This window comes from Orussus abietinus, unplaced genomic scaffold (genome assembly GCF_000612105.2).
Source record: "Orussus abietinus isolate OABI.00-Male unplaced genomic scaffold, Oabi_2.0 scaffold160, whole genome shotgun sequence".
Lineage (NCBI taxonomy): Eukaryota > Metazoa > Arthropoda > Insecta > Hymenoptera > Orussidae > Orussus > Orussus abietinus.
Window position 1 is genome coordinate 1 of NW_019394352.1, and position 20,491 is coordinate 20,491.

A 20,491-nucleotide genomic window follows, 5' to 3' on the forward strand; every position below is an offset into this window, starting at 1 on the left:
CTCTCCGGCACTCTCCGGCACTCTCCGGCACTTTGCGGCAACTCTCCGGCACTCTCCGGCACTCTCCGTCATTCTGCGGCACTCTGCGGCAACTCTCCGGCACTCGGGAGTCGGCGCGTCGGAAAGGAGAATAGGACGAGACCAGGCCGATCCCGGAGCCGAGTCGAATTTCTCCTGAAACTGAATTTGAATTTCCCGCCTGTAAGAGGAGTCAGTCAAGTACCGATCGAAATTATCCTCACTCATAAAACTGACACTGTTTGGAATTTAACTTTAATCGATATCATCGAATTAATTAATTTCCTATTTATCTACGAGAGATTTAAAGTGCTATTGTCGATCGATCATCTGTTCGGATATTGTTTGATGTTCTGCTAGTTCTTTTGACTCTTTTGACTGCCGTCCTTTTGCGGAGTCCGCCATGAAGGTGTAGTTCTTTCGTTGCCTTCGTCGTTGGAAATAATTCTGGATTCTTTAGCTGGTGACCACTTTCTAAACAAACATGCCGAAGAATAAAGGTGAGCGTCGTTTTCCACAGGGATAGAGGTTATTTCGCATTGAGAAAATGTATCGCGAAGGGAAGCATTGGGTGCGCGTGACTGGCACGATTTCACGTATTCAGTGTAATTAGTTTGGCATAACCTGTTAGTGTCAACTTCGACTTCGACGAGCTAATTCGTCATCGAATTCTCGTCGTCCGCGTTCTCCGAACATCAAGTGAAACTTAGATAACATTTTCTTGCAGGAAAGGGAGGTAAAAATCGAAGAAGAGGAAAGAACGAAAATGAAACTGAAAAGAGAGAGCTGGTTTTCAAGGAGGATGGTCAAGGTGAACATTTCAAGTTTTATATTGTAGCTGTGCATTATAGTTTGATGTCAATATGTAGCATAATCCTTAAGATGGTCGGAAAAAATAGTGTAGGTTTTTCTATTCCTTCACTAGATTTACGTACAGGTAATGAAACTCATTCTCTTTGTTACTTTGTAGAATACGCTCAAGTAACCAAGATGTTGGGTAATGGAAGGTTAGAAGCGATGTGTTTCGACGGTGTCAAAAGATTGTGTCACATCCGAGGAAAGCTACGCAAAAAAGTCTGGATTAATCAAGGTGACATCATTCTTATTGGCTTGCGTGACTATCAAGATGCAAAAGCAGACGTCATTCTGAAATATACCGCTGATGAGGCACGTAATTTGAAAACGTATGGAGAATTTCCAGAAACTGGTGAGTTTTTGCCCGTGGACGGGCAACTAAGTTTGACATGGTTTAAAGTTGAAATCGACTGGCTTGTAGATGCATTTATGGAAGAAATTCATTTTAATTCATTAGCGTATGTGTTTTAATTATATTGAGATAATGTTTTAAAATTCAAATTCATTTTCAGTGCGTATCAACGATACGGTCACCTTTGTGGAAGATGGCTTCGATGAAGATATTGAATTTGGTGATGAGATCAGTGACGACGACGAGGATGACGTCGATAATGTAGGTTGAAACAAATCGCAATTATAGTCAACTATTTTTGGTAGTTAATTATCTATCTACTTTTGTGGTTGGATTATCTCATCGTTATACTTTTACAGATCTGATGACCCGTCGCATGAACAATGGTAGGGATTGTGAACAGCAAGGAAGTAGGAATATCCATTGATTTTAGGATCAGTGAGGCAACGATCGAATTACAGTCAGGAAGTCATTTTTGCTTCTCACAGGGACTCTATTAATTGTATCATAAATAAATCACCATTTTTTTTGGTACGTTCTGTTAACATCTAAAACGGTACACTTATGTTCAGTTAACGAAGTGGAGATTCGAATCCTATCGAAGAAGCGGTCCATTAAATTTTCTTACCAAACATTGAACTTTGCATGACTCACCTCAGTGTTAGTCGATAACGGTTGTACCGATCTTTGGCTACATGATATTAAACCTTTGTTTAGATAAATATTTGCGTGTACATGTAGTGTAACATAAATAGTTTCGATGCAAGTGTTTTATTCGACGAGAAAAACGATCGGTTTGTTGTCAACAGACGATTGTCCTAGCTAGCTAATGAAAAATAATTTAGGTGGTATCGAATAAGGAACTTTTTTAGGCATGAAGTCATTCGCCGAAGCCATCTATTGATATCACTAGTGCTGCTCTGTTGTCGGGTATACTATAATTGACTAATGCCACACATCGGTTACATTTAAATATTTTAATCCTTACCGCTTTTGGTTCCATTATAATTGGCTATTACTTTGGTGCAATTGTTTTAGAAGTTCCGGTGTGTGTCCTATTACACGTTCTAACCAGCGAGTTGTATTCGCTTTTATTTCGATGCGTTAAATTTCGGCACTCGTTTCATTTGTAATCGATAACGTCGCTAATTGGTTTCCGATAAACACGATTCGTTCACCAAAAATGTTCAGTGATGTCTTTTCTGGTATTTCGTAGTACGTATCGACCCCCCCTCCCCCCGTAGCGATTAGGTTGGAATTTGAGCTCTATCGGGTGTATTTAAAGTGATCCAATAAAAACAGCCAGAGATTGCGATCACGCGATCCTGGCCCCTTCATCCGACGTGTTTACACGCTACCAGTCTCCAGTGAATTTTTTCTTCACGTATTTATTTATTCAACATAAAGTTAGGTACTACAACTTTGGTAGAAAAACCTAAAATAGCGGCCAATGAATTGTATTTACGTGTTACTTATTAATTCAACGTAAAGCTAGGTACAGAAACCGTAAAGTAGTGGCCAATGGGTTTCGTTTACGTATTATTTATTTATTCAACGTAAAGTTAGGTACTACAACTTTGGTACAAAAACGTAAAGTAGTGGCACTGGAGAGTCAGTAAAAGTTGATCGGTAAGATCGTGAAAACGCGAAGAAAACACCGATTCGATCGTGGCCGGTGGCCACACCTGCGTCAGCCTTCTGCAGAATCGTTTACAATCGCGGACCGGCAGCGCTAACGAAAAATGATAAGCGCAAAGACTGAAGAGTGGGAGGTCGCGGGAGCGGGGGAAAGTAAGCCTAAAGTTTCAGCACCCAATTTAACATCTGCTTCCAGTGTCGGCGAGAAAGGGTTACACCCTCGGGAACCTGACGACCTTCGCTAATGGCCTCGGCCGATGTCCCTCTTTAGGTGCCATTTTCCCAGAGCTCGGCTTTATCATGGGCCGAACTCTCGGACGGCACCGAGGCAAACTCGAGCCGGAGATTCCGAACCCTTTCGATGCGAGAAGCTCACCCTAAGAAAGTAGTTTTACACGAGTACGTCGTACACTATCGATAGATATCAATTATTAATACGTATGCATACGTATAGATTGGATATAACGAGATGCTGGTAGTTATTACATACACGAGACACGAAGAGTTGCGCGGCGTTGAAATCACATCGACGAGTTTAACCTGGAACGGCTTCACCGGGACCCAGGGTCGCGTTAAGGGGATGCGAAAGTGGCATCGGAGAGGTCTCTTTTATGAAACTTTCCTCCGAACTGAGTGTATTGAATCCTCTCAAACTTTACATCGTGAACATGAAGGCAATAAGGAAGGTCCTGACGCTAACGAAAATCCATTTCTTTTTTCTCTTTTTAAATTTGTTTATATGTAATTTCAAAACTTTTGTCGAAGAATGAAGTTTCATGGGTGTCAGACTATTCCTTGTAGCCTTCGCATTAACGTTGTAAGGTTTGAAAGTATTCGACGCACCCAGTTTGGAGAAAAGCTTCGTGAACGATTGACTCCTCGGATGCCACTCTCGCACCCCCTTAATCGTCCTTATGGTTCTGCCGGGAGTTTCCCACCTCGTCCCAGGAATACCCGGAGGTGTCCCCAATGCGAGGACCGGGTTCGGGCATCCCTATGGACGACGCGACCGTGGGACCGCGGTTGGGCCGACCGGGACAACTACGCATAGCTACCTAGCTAGGATAGTAGGAGCGCGATAAAAACGATGAGACTATGAGATGCGTACTTAAGCGCGCGTTCGCGCTGCGCTGAACCGGTACGCGCTCGAGCCAAGGACAGGAACCCCCCCGTGGTTCTAATTCAGCGCCGCGACGAGGCTCGCAAATAGTACCCCCTCGCGACCATACGTCCTGCTTACTGGTCCTACCTAACTTCGTTAGCGTTAACGTTTACCTTTAATCGCTTAATCTTAATATCATCGCGTAGAGTTATCCTCGTATAACTCAAGTATAGTCGGTATCGACTTAAATCGACGGTTACAAAGAGGCCCGACGATCGTCGGTAGCGGCGAACCTAAAACGCATCGGCCTAGTCGACCTCGTTACGAAGCTAGAGGTCGGGGCCGTGCGCGCCCTGGGGAGACTCGACCTCGTCTACGGAGTCTGATGGGTTCGTCATACGGAGTCGAGGGGTTCCCAGGTCGCGCGCGACCCCGCTACAAAATGACTCGCCAGGGAGCGGCAGTGTGGCACAGCCTCGACTCCTCTCTAGAAGAGTACCGTCCGCTCGCGTCACGCTCCTGCTGGATCACAACCGTAGACTCGGGGACGCGACCCGATTAGATAAAAAGGGGAGAGAGTGAGATAGTAGCGCGAGGGTGGCGGGCGACGCGCCCCGTCCTCCTCGAGAGACGGGCTGGTGGAGGCGCGCGTACCTAGGGGGCCGCGGACGGGACCCCTCCTCGGGGCGGCGAGGCTAGGTCGCTCTAAATATCGTTAAATCGTTGCAATTGGACCGACGAGACGCTGGCGGGGACTCGGCCGCAGCTTCGGGACACCTTCCGAGGAGCTCCATGCTGCAGCTGTGCCGGAGGCCTCCGGGAACCCCCTTAGAGGTTACACTGCCACAGTATCGTAGGGTGTGAGGAGTCCACCGTGGCTGCCGGGGGCGGCGCTGGCTTGCCGGCCGGGGACTTCGTTTCTGAAACGTTAATCCTCGTTAAAATGGACCCTTCTCGACGATGAGACTTCCGGTGCTCTAGCTGCGCTCGGTGCGGGTGTTCGTCCTGAGGAAGTTAAAGCCCTCCTCGAGGTTCTCGACATCTACGGATATATACACGTGGACGGACACTCGAAGCAAGCAGTGGTTAGAAAGTTAAGGCGTTACCAGCAGCGCACCATCACCTATGAGCAATTAGCGGTTCACCGGCTCCCGGGGAAGATGAGGAACGTCCGCGGTGGTCCCGGGTTGCTGGCAAGGAGAGGAAAAGACGTTTCTTTTGGAAAAGGCGAAGAGGATGAACCTCCTCTGGGGGTCGACCAGCAAGAGGACCACCGCGCACGCGAAGTTAGTAGGTGCGATTCCCTCCAGGTGTTCGGCCAACCCCGACCAAACCCGATGAACTAGGTGTGCCTCCGTCGACTCTCTTGGATGGAATCGCAGCATGCGGTTTAACTGGCCCCGTCGTGAGAATTTACATGGACGAGGGGAACCACGGTCTACAGCTCTCAGACGAATTCGTGCACGCGGAACAGTTCTACCTCTACTCTAACTACGTCTCGACTGGGACTCGTCCGGTCGCTGGGGATTTTCTACATCCGATCACCGCGTCGACGCGAGTCCCGGTTGTGCCAGGGAAAGCTCCTCTAGGTGCATTCAGGGTCGAGGCTACTCGCGCTACTAACCTCTCGATGAGCTTCCGCATCTCCTCCGTGGTCATGCCGTCCTTGCCGCGGGGATTAACTGAAATGAAAGAACACACGAGCCGGTTGACACAACAGCGATGACTACGGGTACGCGACATGCCGGGCGAAGCTGGTGGCCTGGACCTCGGCTCCGGGGACCGAGTGGGACCTCGTGCACGTATACGAACGACAAATATGTACGTGCTCTTGTTAGACATGCGCGAGAGGTGCAACCTCCTCGCCGTCGGGCCCGGAATACTGACCACCGTAGTTGCGGTTCACCATCTGGTCGCGGTCGCACTCGGCCTCGCTGATCTCGTTGCTCTCCTTGCTGTCGTTGAAGCTCGAGTTGTTCGGGTCGTGGTTGCGGGGAGGAGGTGGAGGAGGCTCGGGGGACCCGGAGGTCGGGAGGTTGCGCGCCGACCCTACGCTGCGTCTTCCTACGGAGCCACGGGATCCATAATGGTCATAAGGTGCTCCGTACTGGCCGTACTGCGATCCGTACTGGTCCTCTTCAGGGGCGCAATTGGCCGGGTCGTCGTATTCAGGAGAGAACATGTGGGGTCCGGTTCCCACGCTGCCGTTTCCGTTGCACCCACCTTGAGATGGCACCCGGGAGTATCGGCCGTTTTGGCGAGGCTGTAAACAAGGGAGGTCATGGTCACTTCTTAGAAATTCTTTCGTATCAACGAAAGGGTCATTCTATATACATTAAACGCCAAAGTATTTATAAAACCGAGGCATCGAATCGTTGAACGGTTCGGCATCTGATTAAGGAAGCTGACGATTTCTCTGTGTACATCCCAGAGTAGAACAAAGGATCTATATACGTATTTTTTTTTTGTTTACAAAATTTCACGAGCATCACGTTCTTCCTCAGCGCTTCCAGAATCACGTGTTGAAGTTTCAAATGATTTGGTACACCCGGTTTGGAGAAAAGTTTTGTAAATATTTTCAAGAATGACGTATATATAGAAGGACCTTAAGATGACGTCAAAGTGACGTCAGAGAGATCTCTTGTTTGTATACATTTTTCCCCGAATTGGGCGCACCGAATCGTTTCAAACTCCACAACGTGAACGTGGAGGAAGGTCTCGACCCCCATGAAATTATAAATTATTAAAAAATTTGATTGTAGAATTTTGGTAAATTCTCTATAAATTGATCCTTTAGGTGCCTCTTTCATATCACTTTGATAGGGTCGAGTATGGATGGCGACTGGTTTGTAGACATTTGGATGAGCATGTTCACCATGGATTGCGAGCCGGAGCGACTGTGAGCGGGGGCGTTGGCAGGATGTCCAGCAGGAGGGCCCATGGTGCCGGAGTGTCCGTTTCCTGGGTGCGGGAAGGTCTGGAACTGCATGGCCTTGCTGGGGTCCATCTCTTCGCGGAAGCCGAGCAGGTGGAAGGTCGCGTACGGGCAGATCTCGTCCTCCATGCCTGGAACGGAAAGAGTCGCGCACGGGTAGACGCTCTCAGGGCCAAACGCTCTTCGCCTACTTACCCACCTGGGCGACCCGGACACGCGAAAGCGCGGGTGCATTGCGAGGGCAAATTAAAACGATGCGTTACGGGCGCAAGCATGCGAACGTGCAACATCGAGATACCCGTCGAGGACTTACGACGCACGCCGTGCACCAGCCTCGGCTTTAGGGGACCACCTGGTGCTCCTCTTCGAGGGCGAGCTTTTTTACTCGGAATTTGGACGGACTCGGGAAGTCGGGACGTGAACATCGACGGGTACAGGGTGGTTCGGACCCTTCATCAAGGCTATATAAAAACCTCATTCTATATGTACAAAACGTAAGGATATTTATCAAACTTTTCTCTACATTAACTGCACCGAATCATTTGAAATTTCACCACACGATTATGAAGGCCCCGAAGACGAACGTCGTGCTCGTGAAATTTTATTTTTCAAAAGAAATATGTATTCTTAGTTCGAGTCTGGGATGAATACAAATTTTTTTTTTATTAAAAATGAAATGTTATGATCACCACGTTCTTTCTTAGGGCCTCCATAATCATATGCTGAAGTTTCCAACGAGTCGGCGCATCCGGTTTGGAGAAAAGCAATATATGTATAGAATGAACCTTTCGTGTCACCTTAAGGAACCATGTATAACAAATGTGCGTGGATTCTATTTAGTGACTGCGTGAGTCCAGGTTGAAGTCGTCACCCTGTACGGGTCGAGCTTGCTGGGGAGAATTGGAACCTCCTATCGAGTCCTATCGAATGGGCTTCTTTTTATAGAGGTTCCTCGTGGGTGAAGAGTGGCTCTTCGGGGACGTGGAGTCAGGATCGAGATGCGATGCTCGGGACCGAGACAGAGACGTCCTGGGTGTTTCTACCAACCTCTGTGCGAGAGACCCTCGGCACTGTCGATGCGCGGCGGGGGCGGTGGACACCTTCTGCTCGGCGCATAATGGCCGAGTTCCTCGTACATGTGCCTCCTGGGGTCCCAAGTCGAGTGACTCCTTAACGAACCTGTCCCACCTGTCGAACAGACGCTACAAAAGACCGTCCTACCGGCTACGACCCACCGAGCCGGCGAATTAAGAAACTCGGTAGAGTTCCGCGCCAAATACATATATAAAGGCGCGAAACCCTGACCTAGTCATTATCTGCGATATTTAGCCTGGCGTGTCAAACTGGACAATTGACATCATTTTCTGAATCTCTTGAATGAGCAATGTCAACTTTAACCAGGTCATCGAGATTGGACTATGCTTCTACGTTTTTTATGCTATGAACCATTTAGATATGCCAACATCTCTAGGGCCCGATTCGCAGAGGAAAAGTTCGTCTGGCTCGGTGGATTTGCAGCTTCAAGCGGTTGAAAGCGTTCCGGGGAAAGAGTCAGGGTGGGGGAACGGAGAGAAACGGTGACGACGTGCCCAGCAATACAGACCCTCCGGGTATGCACCTGCGAACGCGTCGGTGAAAAATATTCGGAAATCAGGGAGAAAAGGCCGAACGAATGTACGAGTGTCGACTCATGCGTTCGTCGATTCCAGCCAAAATGGTCTCGTGTTCTTTGCGTGTGTCTAGCCTGTTTGGTCTAGGTCCAGGGGTTCCTTTGCTAGCGCAATCGCCTTCTTCCTTCTTGGCAATACTCCTGTATCGTTGGGTAGTCATCGATATAGGAATATTAGATATTTCTGTAGTATTAGATTTTTTCTTTCGCTCCAGGTCAGATTCGGCGAGCTGCGCCAGGAAAGGAACACCTTCCACGGTGGTTGTCGTGGGACGAGTGATCGTGTGTACAAAGAGAGAGTCATTACAGAGAGCGACGATCGTGCCGATGCGACAACATCTAGACGGTGTCGAAAATGATCTAGGAACAGATCGAGAGAGTAGGTATCAGCAGTGATGGCTTACTTATCACTGTACCTCGCTTGATGCGATCGCAAGTGTTGTAATTAGAGCCGGGTACCGGTGGCAGCTTGCGGTTGGGAGGGGCGATGTATCCTAGCTCATCTCGAAGGTCTGGTCGGCGTTTGTCTAGGGTGGATCCCACTACTCCGGATTGTTGGTATACCACGTCGTCTGAAAACGTTCCAAAAAAACCCTCGAGCGTGAGATCAATGGCATGGCGTGTGATCTTGGCACTATCAATGTTGATTTCTAGCGAAATGCCGGAATGGGACGAAGGCTGATGAACGGATCGGATGGGCGACATGCGAGAAGGTCGAAGGGAAGTAGGTGAAGATGCTCTGCAATTAATTTCAACACGTTATCCTAAGATGGTGCTTATGATCCTACATTAGCAAGGATAAACTGATTTTTCAACCAGTGCAGAATAAGACCAAAGGCCGAGAACAACCGCTCGACCGCTGCCAAGCCGAGAGGAAATAGTTAACTCGAGTAAATCTCATCATCTAGAAGGGACGGGAAGAAATGCTCAGGAAGTTCGAGAACTCTCATCGGACAGCGGAGGCGCGCCGGTGCTCGGCCCGAGATGCTACTTAACCTAATATAAATAAGAATAAAAAAATGAGTATACATTGTCCCTCGTAATATTTCTCGTCGGCTGATGAGATACCTCGCAGCCGTGTCTGTTCTGGTCCCCGAGTTCTCCTCGACAGGGCGACACAGATGACGACTATGCCCACGACAATGACTACGATGGTGGCACCTACAGGAACTACGACATTGACGTCGAGCCAGGTCGGTAACCAGGGGAAGTACCGTCGCACATCAGCGCCATCGTTACCGGCATTACGAGTGGGTGGAGCAATGGTACCTGAAGACCGCAAGGAAAGGAAGTGAAAATTATGCCTTTACCTTTATCGCCACCGTGGCCCTTCCCCTTAAGGACGCAGATGACGATCACGGCAACGACTATGACGAGAGCGGCGGCGACCACGGGTACGACCAGGTTCAGGTTGGCTACGAGCATTCTCATCGGGTCGTCAGGGCCTGCCCCGCCGCCGTTCACATCAGGGAGCTCGCGGGCCGGCGCAATGGTGCCTGGAAAAGAAAATCAAATTTCGGGAGCTCGTCCAAGCACCATTGCCGCCGACTCGGCCGGGCCCGAGAACGAGGAGCTTACCTCCCGTTACCGTCAAGGTCGCAAACTCGTATTCGGCAACCGTGAAGCCGGCGTTGTTGTGTGCCGTGACGCGCAAGTGGTACCAAGTTGCCGGGTCCAGATCCAACACGACGAAGTTGCCACTGGGTTTGACGTTGTTCGAGACCTGGTTCCATTCCTTCTGGTGCCTGCGGATGATCGCTAGGTTTTAGACTTGCCTAAGTACTGGCCACTTAAGGTGGACCTTAAGACGGGAGAACGGACCCTTGTTCCAGTCCAGTTCTCTTACTTTTTCTTGTGCTCGACCACGAAATAAGACATTGGGCAGCCGCCATCCGACCAGGCACTCAGGTGGAGGGTGATGCTGTTGGTGGATACTTCGATGAATCTGGCAGCTTCCGGGATGATCGGCTTGGACCCCTTCGTGCGGATGTTTAGGATGTCAGATGGGTCGCCGGTTCCAATTCTGAAAAGCGAGGCACAGTCTTAGGGTTGAACCGAGATTTGTACGGTGCAGCAAGGCCGGAGACTCACCCATTGTAAGCGGTCACGTAAATCTGGTACGGGAAGCCACACCACAAGTTCTCCAAGGTGTATTTCTGGGTGGTAGCGCTGATTTGGATGGTCTTCCAGTCGTCAAATTCAGGCTTGTAGTGGATAGTGTAGCCGTGAATAGGTGCTTTGTCAGTGGGGTGGGGTTCCAGCTTCATGGTAAGAGAGTTGGTGGTCGTGGCGGTGAGGATGACTTTCGGAGAGTGCGGAGGTGCTGAGGAGGGACGAAACCCAATTAGCCAAGAGCGATCTAGGTACTCATAGAAGTTATCGCTAAGCAGCTTTTCTGGTAACTCTACCGTGCACGATCAGCTGATGAGTCACGGTGTCATGACCGAACGAATTCTCCACGTAGCAAGAGTACTCTCCGTCATCCGCTCTGTCGACTTCCTTGATGAACAGGGATCCTTCCGGCAGTTGGCGCAGTCTATCGTTGGGTTGCAAAGTCGCTCCGCGGACCTTCCAGGTGACTTCTGGTGCTGGTACTCCAACAGCGAGACATGGCAGCTTAACGTGCTCCTTGTAGGTCGCAGTGAATTTGTCGTCGAACGAAGCAATCTTTGCAGGTACTGCACGAAGAGATAACATCCAAATAATACAAGAACTCTCGGTACACTTAAGATCTGTGCCAGAGTATTTTTGTTTACCTCGAATGCTTGGCGAAAGGGTTACCACCTTGGACCGATCTCCCTCACCGATGTTGGTACTCGCGGTCACCCAGAAATCGTATCTATGCTGTTTATCCAGACTCGTTGCCTCATAGGTCAGTTGGCTAGGAGGGACTTTGTGAGCGGTAGCTTCTTCTGCATCCTCGGCCTTCGTGTAAACAGTGTACTGAGAGATAACACCGTTTGGTTGACTAGGTGGCCGCCAGGAGATGAGGATCGACTCGGCAGACATAACTAGAGCCTTGATAGCGACTGGTGCTTCGGGGGCTGTAAAAAAAACGAGCAATAAATAAAATGTTATATAGGGATAAACAAGAAATAAACTCCTCACCGTCTTGTTCGGTTTGGCAGTGAATCGGCGCAGACTTCACTCCGTCTCCACCGGAAGTGAAAGCGAGGACTTGCATGCTGTAGTTGGTGTACTTCTTCAGTCCATGTAAAATGGTCTCGCTAGAGGAGGTGATCTTGGTGTCCTTACTGTTCTCGTCATACCAGGTGTCAGAGGGTCCGTAGATGACCTGGAGATTCGGCAACGTACTCCATGAACGTTGTACGAAGAGCGGCAGAGAATAAGTCTCTTCGACACCTTGCAAGATGATAAGTTTACCTTGTATCCAGTTATCACTCCGTTAGCCGCGCTCAATGGTGGAGAAACCCAGGAAACTCGAACAGTTTCAGAGGTCAGGGTGGTGCAGGTGGAATCATGGGGTGGTTGTTCCGGCACTCCTTCGGCAGTGTGTTGTCTACGTTCCTCGCTCATGGGGCCAGATCCAACCTTGTTGAAAGCTTGCACGACCACGCTGTATTGCGTGTACGTCTTCAGGTTCATGATCTGCAGGTGATGTTCCTTGCCGTCTTCCTTGGAGAATTCGACAGTTTCGAACATGTAGGGTTTGTCAGTGGAGGAAGATAGTCTATAGCCAACGTAGTAGCCGAGGATCTCGCCGTTCCAGTCCTCACGTGGAGGGGGCTTCCAGGTAACCTAAGGACGAACAACGCCTCAATAAAAGATATATAACAAAGGCAACCAGATTCTCGAAAACCAACCTTCAAGGTGTGCTGATCCAACGCATCCACTCTGACCGAGCTGGGTGGTCCTGATGGGGCTTCTTCTGCCGTGATGATGGTCACAGTGTCGGATGGGTCGGAGGTTCCGATCTCGTTCTCGGCGACAATTCGGAGATGATAGGTCGTAGCTGGTCGCAGATTAAAGACTCCAGCAATGTTTTGCTGAGAGGCAGGCACGAGTACTCTGTCGATATCGCTTTCCCAGGATCCTTTGCTCATCTTGTACTCGATTACGTATCGCTTTATGGGGCTGTTTCCGTCGTAGGGTGAGGCCCAGGACAGTTGCACAGAGCGTCCGGACTTGTCCAGCACTTTCAGGCCATATGGCACTTCCGGAACCTCTGTAAAAGTAGACGAACATGTAGCTGATGCACCCATGGTAATAAAAAAAAATTCGCCACGTGCTATCCGAACCTTGAACGATCATGTTGATGCTGGTGTCGTCGCTGCCGAAGGCATTGGTCGCAACGCAGGTGAAGAGGGCAGAGTCTCCTCGTTCCGTTCTCTTGATACTCAGGTCGGAAAGGACGCCGTTCGCCAAAATCTCTTCGCGGATGGTGTACCGAGAGTCGCTCTTCGGGTCCAGTCGCTTGTTGTTCATGTTCCATAGGATTCCAATAGGCTTTTCACCCTGAGCCTCGCATTGCAACACGGCTGGTTCTCCTCGACGAGCAGTCTGGTTTCGGAGCTTGATTTCGAAGTGCGGTGGGGCTGAATAAATTCAAGATAAACGTGAAAATCAAACGAGGTAACCTAGATATCTAGGAATTAAGGATTCGCAGGATATTGGTAGTGCTTACCTTGCACGGAAATGAGGATGACAGCAGACAGTCCAGCACCAATGCCGTTGACTGCTTCGCAGAGATAATAGCCCTCGTTCGTCTTTTGAATGTTGTTAATCGACAGGGTTCCATCTTCGACGCTGATATCAGGGTTGCTAAGTTTCAGGTCGTTGTAATCGCCAGGCGTATCCCCTGTTGAAATAGTTCGAGGGTTTTAGTAGAAAAAAAACCTGGGACATTAATATCGAGGCAACTAATATGCTTTACTCACCGGCAGCCTTCTTCCAGGTGACGGAAGGCTTGGGGAAGCCATCGGCCTTGCACTCGACACGAGCATCAGAGCCTTGGGCGAATGCCTTGTCAGTTGGTTCCAGAATCCAACGAGGTGGAACTGGATACCCAAAGAACGAGTTAGTTTATGCCCTCTTTCGCTTATGATAAGAAAAGAAACTAGCACCCATTAGCGAAAGCGAAAGAGAAGTCGTGCTTTGGTCCTCCCATCGAAATCGTATCCTTTTCGATGAAAGAACGCCACGAGATTAGTACCAGGGAGTCCAAACCCTCCACGAATGCCTCGATAATTAAATGATTAGTACTCATTAGATTAGATTAGAAGATTAAGACGTGGATTCGCCTTTGCTTTCGGTAACTCGTGCCAGCCACGCGGCAGTGTTCTCCAAAATGGCGGGCGGTGATTGCGTCTCGACTTCCATAGAGTTAAAAGGAAAATAAATTTAAAAATCTACGAAGTATTTCCTAGAACTCCGTACCCAGATTTTGGAGGACGCTGCTTCGTGGGGTTTGTCATGCATTGCAGAAATCAAACACAGCGTGCAAAAAGTGACTCGAAACTTGACTCGACCTGCTCGGAAGGAGCCTACGTGATGCGAGTTGGATTTTACGGTCGAACCTGCGCAGCAAAATGCAGTTAGAGCTAAAATACCTTTACTCGGTTATTTTGTGCAAGTTATGTGCCTCCGATGTAAAAAATGTGCACGTTAGTTTCAACATATAAGCATATACTACTCGAAAGGAGTGATTCCTTCCTCGTGGCGCTGGTCACGTGACCAGTCCGTGTCGCTGCGCGCGCATGCGAGCTCCCATGATGCACCGGCCGGCGGATGGCGGGACTTTCTTTGTAATCATTTTCGAATGCCCCCAAGTTGGGTGGATTAATTTGCTGCACAGGGTCAAACCAGAGTGGGCGACCTCGTGCACCGTCGCGGGCACTCTACGAAAGCGTGCGTGCACTACGGCTAGGCTAAGCTACGTACACAACAACGACCAAGAAAAGGCGAGGTGTAGGGAGAGGTGCAAGGCTCGGAAGGTGCCAAAGGGGATCCCTCGGAAGGGGAAGGACGAGGAGGGCGGCCCGGACGCCGGACGCAATTTCGAAAAAAGACGTCGAGACTTCTCGCGAAGACGAAGCGGACCCGGTCGGGTGAGACGCGCGATGCGAACGAATCGGACGAGACAAGTTGCGGAGACAGAAGCGAGTATCGGGGAGCAGGACCCTGCCAGTCGGGGGTAGGCCAAGTGCGAAGCGATCGGGGCGCCATCTTGTTTTCTCCCCGAGAGGGAAGACTTCGCCGGAGGCATTCAACGGAGATTTGAGGCTGGTTTTCGGGGGAAGACAAGCGGGCGGCGTTCTGTCGTCTCTGTCGGAGGTTCGTGGGTCCCGTGGGTCCTCGTCGGTCGGAAAAGTAGGTCCTCGTCGGTCGGAAAAGTGGGGCCGCGCGGCGAAAGCGCCTACGCGTGCGTGTCACACATCGACGCAAGTGGCAAGAGGCGAGGGCGCGAACCACGGATCCGTTCGAAAGCGCCGCCTCTTTTTTTTTTTGTTTTTCTTTCTTCTCTCCTCTTCGTCGACAGATTCCTCGTCAAGCCGAGTACACATCTGAACGCGAATGCGTACATGCGTACGCGAACGGAACAAATGCCTCGTACTCACTCAAGTGAAACTTAAGTGGGAGTACTTGTTTAATAGATATTACAAAAAAATCTGAAGGGTAGTTCACCCCCTTGAGGTGATGCGGTATTACTGGACAATATCGCGTTTTCACCGTCCTTATACAAAATACGTTTATGCCAAGTTTCGTCAAAATCCCTCCGCTGCTTCTATGAAAATTAATATAAAAATCGAATTTTCGCCAAAATTTGAAGGGTTGTTTCACCCCTTAAATGTGGACCATTGCAGATAAAAAAAAACACGTGTTTTTTAGATTGTTGTGTTCTTCAACATATATGAAAATCAATAAGATCGGCGGCGGACACTTGGGAATGTTTCCTTGTCAGATGTGTACGCGGCGGAAAAACAAAATGGCATGTCATGACGAATGGTATTCGATTATGGACGTATAATATTTGGACCGCTCACTCCCTATACCTGAATATCGCTGTGATTGGGTCTACGCTGGTCTGCACGACGGAAATGCGCAGTGAAGTAATTTGCGTATCTGTATATACATGTATATTGCTATCACCACCTGTCAAGAATTTACTGCGCATTCGACCTGCGCAGACCCGATCGCGATAATTCTCGTTCTCTCACCGATTGTTAGCGACACACAATGCGCGGTCCATGCATTATATGCCGATGCATTCGAACATATAGTGCGCCGAATGATCCGAGACAGTTTGTCGTTTGACATAATCCACCCTCGTATGTTCGCCTTGAATCATACGCGTTCGTGCATAGATGCGTACCCGGCTTTATAAGGGAAAACAATGATTCTCTCTCTCCGTGCCATTCGCGGCGATTATCGTATTTTCCACGAAGTAGTACAAGAAGATTCAACGACATGTATAGAAATCCTCCCCACTTTAGAGGTCCAAGATCATCAGATTTTTTTCCGATTTAGGGCCAAGAGCGCCTCCTCGATGTAATTTTGCAACTAAAAATTATACTCCGCTAGTCTTTATCGCGTTGAAAACATCACATTCTGTATACCATTAGCGAATTATCGTTTCGTTTTGCGTACCGTAATTGCAAAATTAAATGCATTTTAGGTAACTTACGCCGGTAGGAAATATTTTCGTCACGTAGGGATCGGAGTTCCCTGATTTTCCGCAAGTAGCGCTAGCATCGTTGGATCAGCGAAACTCTGAGATCCTGGGTCCCAATTCTGGGGTCATTTTCTGTGATACCTAGTATTGGCGTAACGTCTCCTTATACCACTTCATTTTCCTAGGTAGGACCATATCATGGAGGAGCGCGCGTTCCCGGTCCTTCCGCGCAGGCCCGGGGACGGCGACGAAGAGGGGGCGCGGCGGTTCGAGCGAGGCCGTGCGACGCGGGCGCACAGGCGGCGGACGGCGGAACTAACCGTCGAGCGGGCTTGCAGCTTGGGACGAACGCAATTCAGGAAGCGACACCAGAAAGACGTAACGAGGACGTGCTCGGTGGTATGCACGAAGCTGGCGCGAGTGTCGGTCTCTCTCGACACCCGGATCCCCTTTCTCTCCCTCTCTCTCGCTCTCGTTCTCGCTCCATCGCTCTCTCTCTCTCTCTTTCACTCTCGCGTGTCGTGTCCGTTCTCGTCCTAACCGTGAACTCGTAAGGTGGCTTCGTGAACGGCCCTTCCCGAGGGATTACTAGCGACACACGCGTATGTTCCCTGGTGGTCGGGCGTTACCGGTTCGATCAGCAGGATGCTCGTGCGTGGTCCTAGCTTCCCGACTTTGTAACCCATGAACTCGGACAACTTCTTCCCCTCGAAAGTCCAGGCGATTTCTATGGGCATGTCCCCGAGGGAGACCATGCACGCTAACTGAGCGGCCTGCCCGGAATAGATCGGTCGGTCCCCGAAGTCGAAGGGCGTGATGCTCGGGAGGACTGCAATAGAGAACGCAGAACGAGTTGCGGCGAGGTCGGCGAGGAGGTTGGGTCGTCTCGGTCGCCGAGGAGGTTAGGTCGTCTCGGTCGCCGTCCGGGGGCGGGATCGGTTCCGGGTTGGGACGCGCGGCGGTCGGAAGGGCGACGCCGGATGCGAGGACCGGTGGCCGCCGGAAGTGGCAAGTCGTCCCTTTCCGCTTCCTCGCCTCGGTGGGAACTTCGAGGAGTCCAATCGGTGAAAACGATTTCCTTCTTCAAGAACCGATTCCCTTCGATTTCACAGGATAAATAACAATGACTACGTTTCCACCGTACTCGAGATCTGGGATTTATTGGGTCTAAACCCGGTAAATCCGAATTTAAGGGTCGATCGAGACGCTCCAGATAGAATCTGCGCATTTATTAATAACTACGTCTCCATCGTGGATTTCTAAATCCGGGATTTATCGGGTCAAAACCCAATAAATCCGAATTTAAGGGCGTTTGAAAGTGGCATCCGAAAGCTCAATCGTTCGTGAAACTTTACTCCGGACTGGGTGTGTCGAATCGTTTATTAATAATTATTAATATTAATAATCGTTTATTAATAAACATGGCCGTCCTGGAGTTAATCGACTTAACACCGTGAATATGCAGAGCCTAACGTAGATCCTGAAACTCGCGAAATTTCCTTCTTTTTTTATCAGAAATTTTTAAGGCATCTATAAATAAATTTTAAAATTATTATAATTACACGGGTGTCAGGACCTTCTTCCTAGCATCCATATTCACATTGTCGAGTTTGTAACGATTCGGTATACTCAGTTCGGAGAAAAGTTTCATAAACGAGACATCTCGTCACTTTCACATCGCCTTAATTGTCAATTGAGACGCTTAGGACAGAATGAGCCTAATTATTAATGGAGACGCTAAATGTTGAAATCGTTCCCACTTTAGGGGTCCAAGACCTTCAGATTCCTTCTGAGACAGTGCCGAGAGCGCCTCCTCGATGAAGCTCTCCAATAAAAAATTCCCGTCCGCTAGTCCTTATCGCGTTGAAAAAAAATCCCACTCTGTACATTGCACGTAGCATGGGGGAAAAGAAAAAGGGAATGGATCGACGACTTGCCATTTGCCACTTTCCTTCTCGCCATTTGTCATTTCAACTTTCGCCATTTTCGGCCCTTCCGACCCTCGCGATCTCTACGCGGAGCAGGGTCCGCCATCGCGAGTTAAGATCCCTGCCAAGATGGCGTCGAGTACCGTTGACCTTGAGGCGAGCGCTATGCCTGGCCCTTCCCGCAGGGTTTTCGGCGACGCAGGCGTACTCCCCGGCGTGTTCTCCCCTGACCGCCGGAATGGTCAGCGCGGACACCCTGTCGTCGAGGGTGGTCACTCGCACTCCGTCGCCAGCCTCCAAGTGGCGGCCCTCGAACAACCAGCGGTGGGTTATCGGCATGTCGCCCTTAACGACGGCGCAGTGCACGATAATCAGATCGCCGTGGTTGCTCTCGTCGAAGGTAAAGGGTCTGACGTGCGGTGCGACTGCCAAACAGGAACCAGACGGATCGGTGAGGCCCGGGTCGAGGTCGGTGCGGCCGCCGAGAAGGCGCCACCCTGGTCGAGGTGGAGGCGGGAGGGGCGGGAGAGGGCAACTATACAAAGCTAGGTGAGTTTCGCCCTGGAGCACCGTTTACGATCAGCTCCGCCGAGAGCTCGTGCCTGCCGGCGTGGTTTTCCGCGATACACGTGTACGTTCCCGCGTGGCTCGCCTCTACCGATCCTATGCTCAAAATGGCCCCTCTTCCTCCTAGGTCCAGGATCGACACCCCGGAGTGCGGCGAGATCGAGTGACCGTTCAGGGTCCAGCGCAGCTTCAACGGCTGGTCGCCCTCTATCACCGCGCAGGGCACCATTACTACTTGACCGGAATTTAGGGGCTCCTCGCCGAAGGATATGGGCGACAGTCGCGGAATGACTGAAAAAGAAAGATGGCCGGTCTCCAGGTTCGCATTTATCCTTTCCTTTTTCCTACTTGTCGTCCGAATGGCTGCGGCGATTGTGAGTCTTTTTCAGGGGACTGAGGGAGAGTCGTGGAAGCCAGATATCTACAAAAAAGCTCTCGCGACCGGTCCAAGGATACAGGGACGATCGACGCGTCTTGACAACTATCAACTCCAATATCCAGGTTTGAGGAGAGAGAGGACCCGAACTGGGGATCTGAATGAATATCAATTGAGTTTTCAGGTGGAGGTGGATTTTGACCGTCCATCGGATCCTCTCCCTGGGATTGACCATGACCAAGGACTACCGTTCACTGCCAGATTCGCGGATCGGCTTGCGACTCCTGCCCCGTTGGCAGCGTGACACGCGTATTTCCCCGCGTGCCTGGCGTTGGCGCTTTCGACGCTAAGCATGGCCGTCCTGGAGTTAAACATGGTTGCGGTTATGGTCGCGTCCGTGGGGTCCAGGGGCTGTCCGTTCAGCGTCCACCTGATTCGCAGAGGCAGGTCGCCCTTGGGTACGCTGCACTGTATCGTCACCATGTCGCCCGCGTTTACGAAATCCTCGGCGAAGACCAACTGTTGGATCTGCGGGGCAACTGCGGGAACAACGAGACGACGTGCCAACCCCGAGCGAATGGCAAGACCTGGGGGGACGGCGCCGTGGAGATCTCCCGAGAACGCGCCGAGGAACCGGCCGGGGGGCGGAAGGAAGGAAAAGAGAGGGACATGGAACGCAGAGAAAGGTACCATTGACCGACAGGGTCGCCGAGCGGCTGGTGGTCCCGGCAAGGTTGCTCGCGACGCAGGTGTACTCCCCCGCGTGTCGCGCCGTCACGGCGTCGATGCCCAGCGTCGAGCTCTTTTTCCCGGTTCTGATTACGGTCACGTCCGGATGCGACTCCGGAGAAATCTCCTCTCCGTTGAGACTCCACTGGATCTCGATCGGGGAGTCGCCCTTCAGGACGCTGCACATCGCGGACGCCTGGTCGCCCCAGTTGGCGGGCTCGTCGCCGAAAGACATGGGAGCCACCTGCGGCGCGACTGCGGTCAAGAAGAACTCCCTTGGTTAACATCAAATTTACTCTTCATCGCGAAAATCCCGTTGGTTAACGTCAAGTTTACTCTTCATTGCGAAAATCCCGTTGGTTAACGTCAAGTTTACTCTGCATCGCGAAAACCCCGTTGGTTAATGTCAAATCTATATTCAAGATGGTTGGACGGTCCAGAGGGATGATTCAACCTAGCAGAATCCATCGTGACCATGTCTTACTGTCAACGGTCAAGAAGGACCCCCTTGGTTAACGTTAAATTCATATTCAAGGTAGTAGCACGGTCAACAGCGAAGGTTCGACCTATCAGGACCTATCCTGACCATGCCTGATGATCAATGGTCAAGGCTAGATCTTTGGTCCGAAGAATCGAGGCCTGGGATCAGAAGAAAGGGTCGTGGAAGAAGAGTGCGACCTCGCCTTTTC

The 20,491-nt window shown here is 50.4% G+C and overlaps 2 protein-coding genes across 4 annotated transcripts; one reads left to right on the forward strand and one right to left on the reverse strand.

The window, feature by feature from the left end:
• The first annotated feature begins 359 nt into the window (after nt 1-359).
• On the forward strand, nt 360-2,562 carry LOC105702881 (eukaryotic translation initiation factor 1A, X-chromosomal). The gene is made up of 5 exons (XM_012430818.2): nt 360-518; nt 746-829; nt 989-1,225; nt 1,386-1,486; nt 1,585-2,562. The coding sequence occupies exons 1-5, from the start codon at nt 503-505 to the stop codon at nt 1,588-1,590; spliced, it is 444 nt and encodes a 147-aa protein (XP_012286241.1). The 5' UTR covers nt 360-502; the 3' UTR covers nt 1,591-2,562.
• A 189-nt stretch (nt 2,563-2,751) lies between these two features.
• On the reverse strand, nt 2,752-13,091 carry LOC105702869 (Down syndrome cell adhesion molecule-like protein Dscam2). 3 transcript variants are annotated; one of them, XM_012430791.1, is made up of 16 exons: nt 12,829-13,091; nt 12,394-12,755; nt 11,954-12,328; nt 11,678-11,864; nt 11,326-11,613; nt 10,978-11,247; nt 10,661-10,892; nt 10,416-10,592; nt 10,148-10,314; nt 9,880-10,065; nt 8,986-9,141; nt 7,948-8,088; nt 6,841-7,031; nt 5,853-6,228; nt 5,590-5,647; nt 2,752-4,885 (listed from the first exon to the last, which is right to left on the reverse strand). In XM_012430791.1, the coding sequence occupies exons 1-16, from the start codon at nt 13,013-13,015 to the stop codon at nt 4,801-4,803; spliced, it is 3,438 nt and encodes a 1,145-aa protein (XP_012286214.1). In that variant the 5' UTR covers nt 13,016-13,091; the 3' UTR covers nt 2,752-4,800. The 3 variants fall into 3 exon arrangements, with proteins under 3 accessions (XP_012286214.1, XP_012286215.1, XP_012286217.1); XM_012430794.1 differs by having other exon boundaries at nt 4,802-4,885; nt 5,872-6,228; nt 8,974-9,141; XM_012430792.1 differs by lacking the exon at nt 5,590-5,647 and having other exon boundaries at nt 8,974-9,141.
• Between the last annotated feature and the right edge of the window lie 7,400 nt (nt 13,092-20,491).

Excerpts from the sequence above, each read along its gene's own strand:
- LOC105702881 (XM_012430818.2), top strand. Across the intron at positions 830-988 it reads TTTCAAGGAGGATGGTCAAG|AATACGCTCAAGTAACCAAG; the intron begins GTGAACATTTCA and ends GTTACTTTGTAG. Across the intron at positions 1,226-1,385 it reads TGGAGAATTTCCAGAAACTG|TGCGTATCAACGATACGGTC; the intron begins GTGAGTTTTTGC and ends ATTCATTTTCAG.
- LOC105702869 (XM_012430791.1), bottom strand. The coding sequence starts at position 13,015 with ATGAACAACAAGCGACTGGACCCGAAGAGCGACTCTCGGTACACCATC. Across the intron at positions 12,756-12,828 it reads CATCAACATGATCGTTCAAG|AGGTTCCGGAAGTGCCATAT; the intron begins GTTCGGATAGCA and ends CTACTTTTACAG. Across the intron at positions 12,329-12,393 it reads TGGATCAGCACACCTTGAAG|GTTACCTGGAAGCCCCCTCC; the intron begins GTTGGTTTTCGA and ends GTTCGTCCTTAG.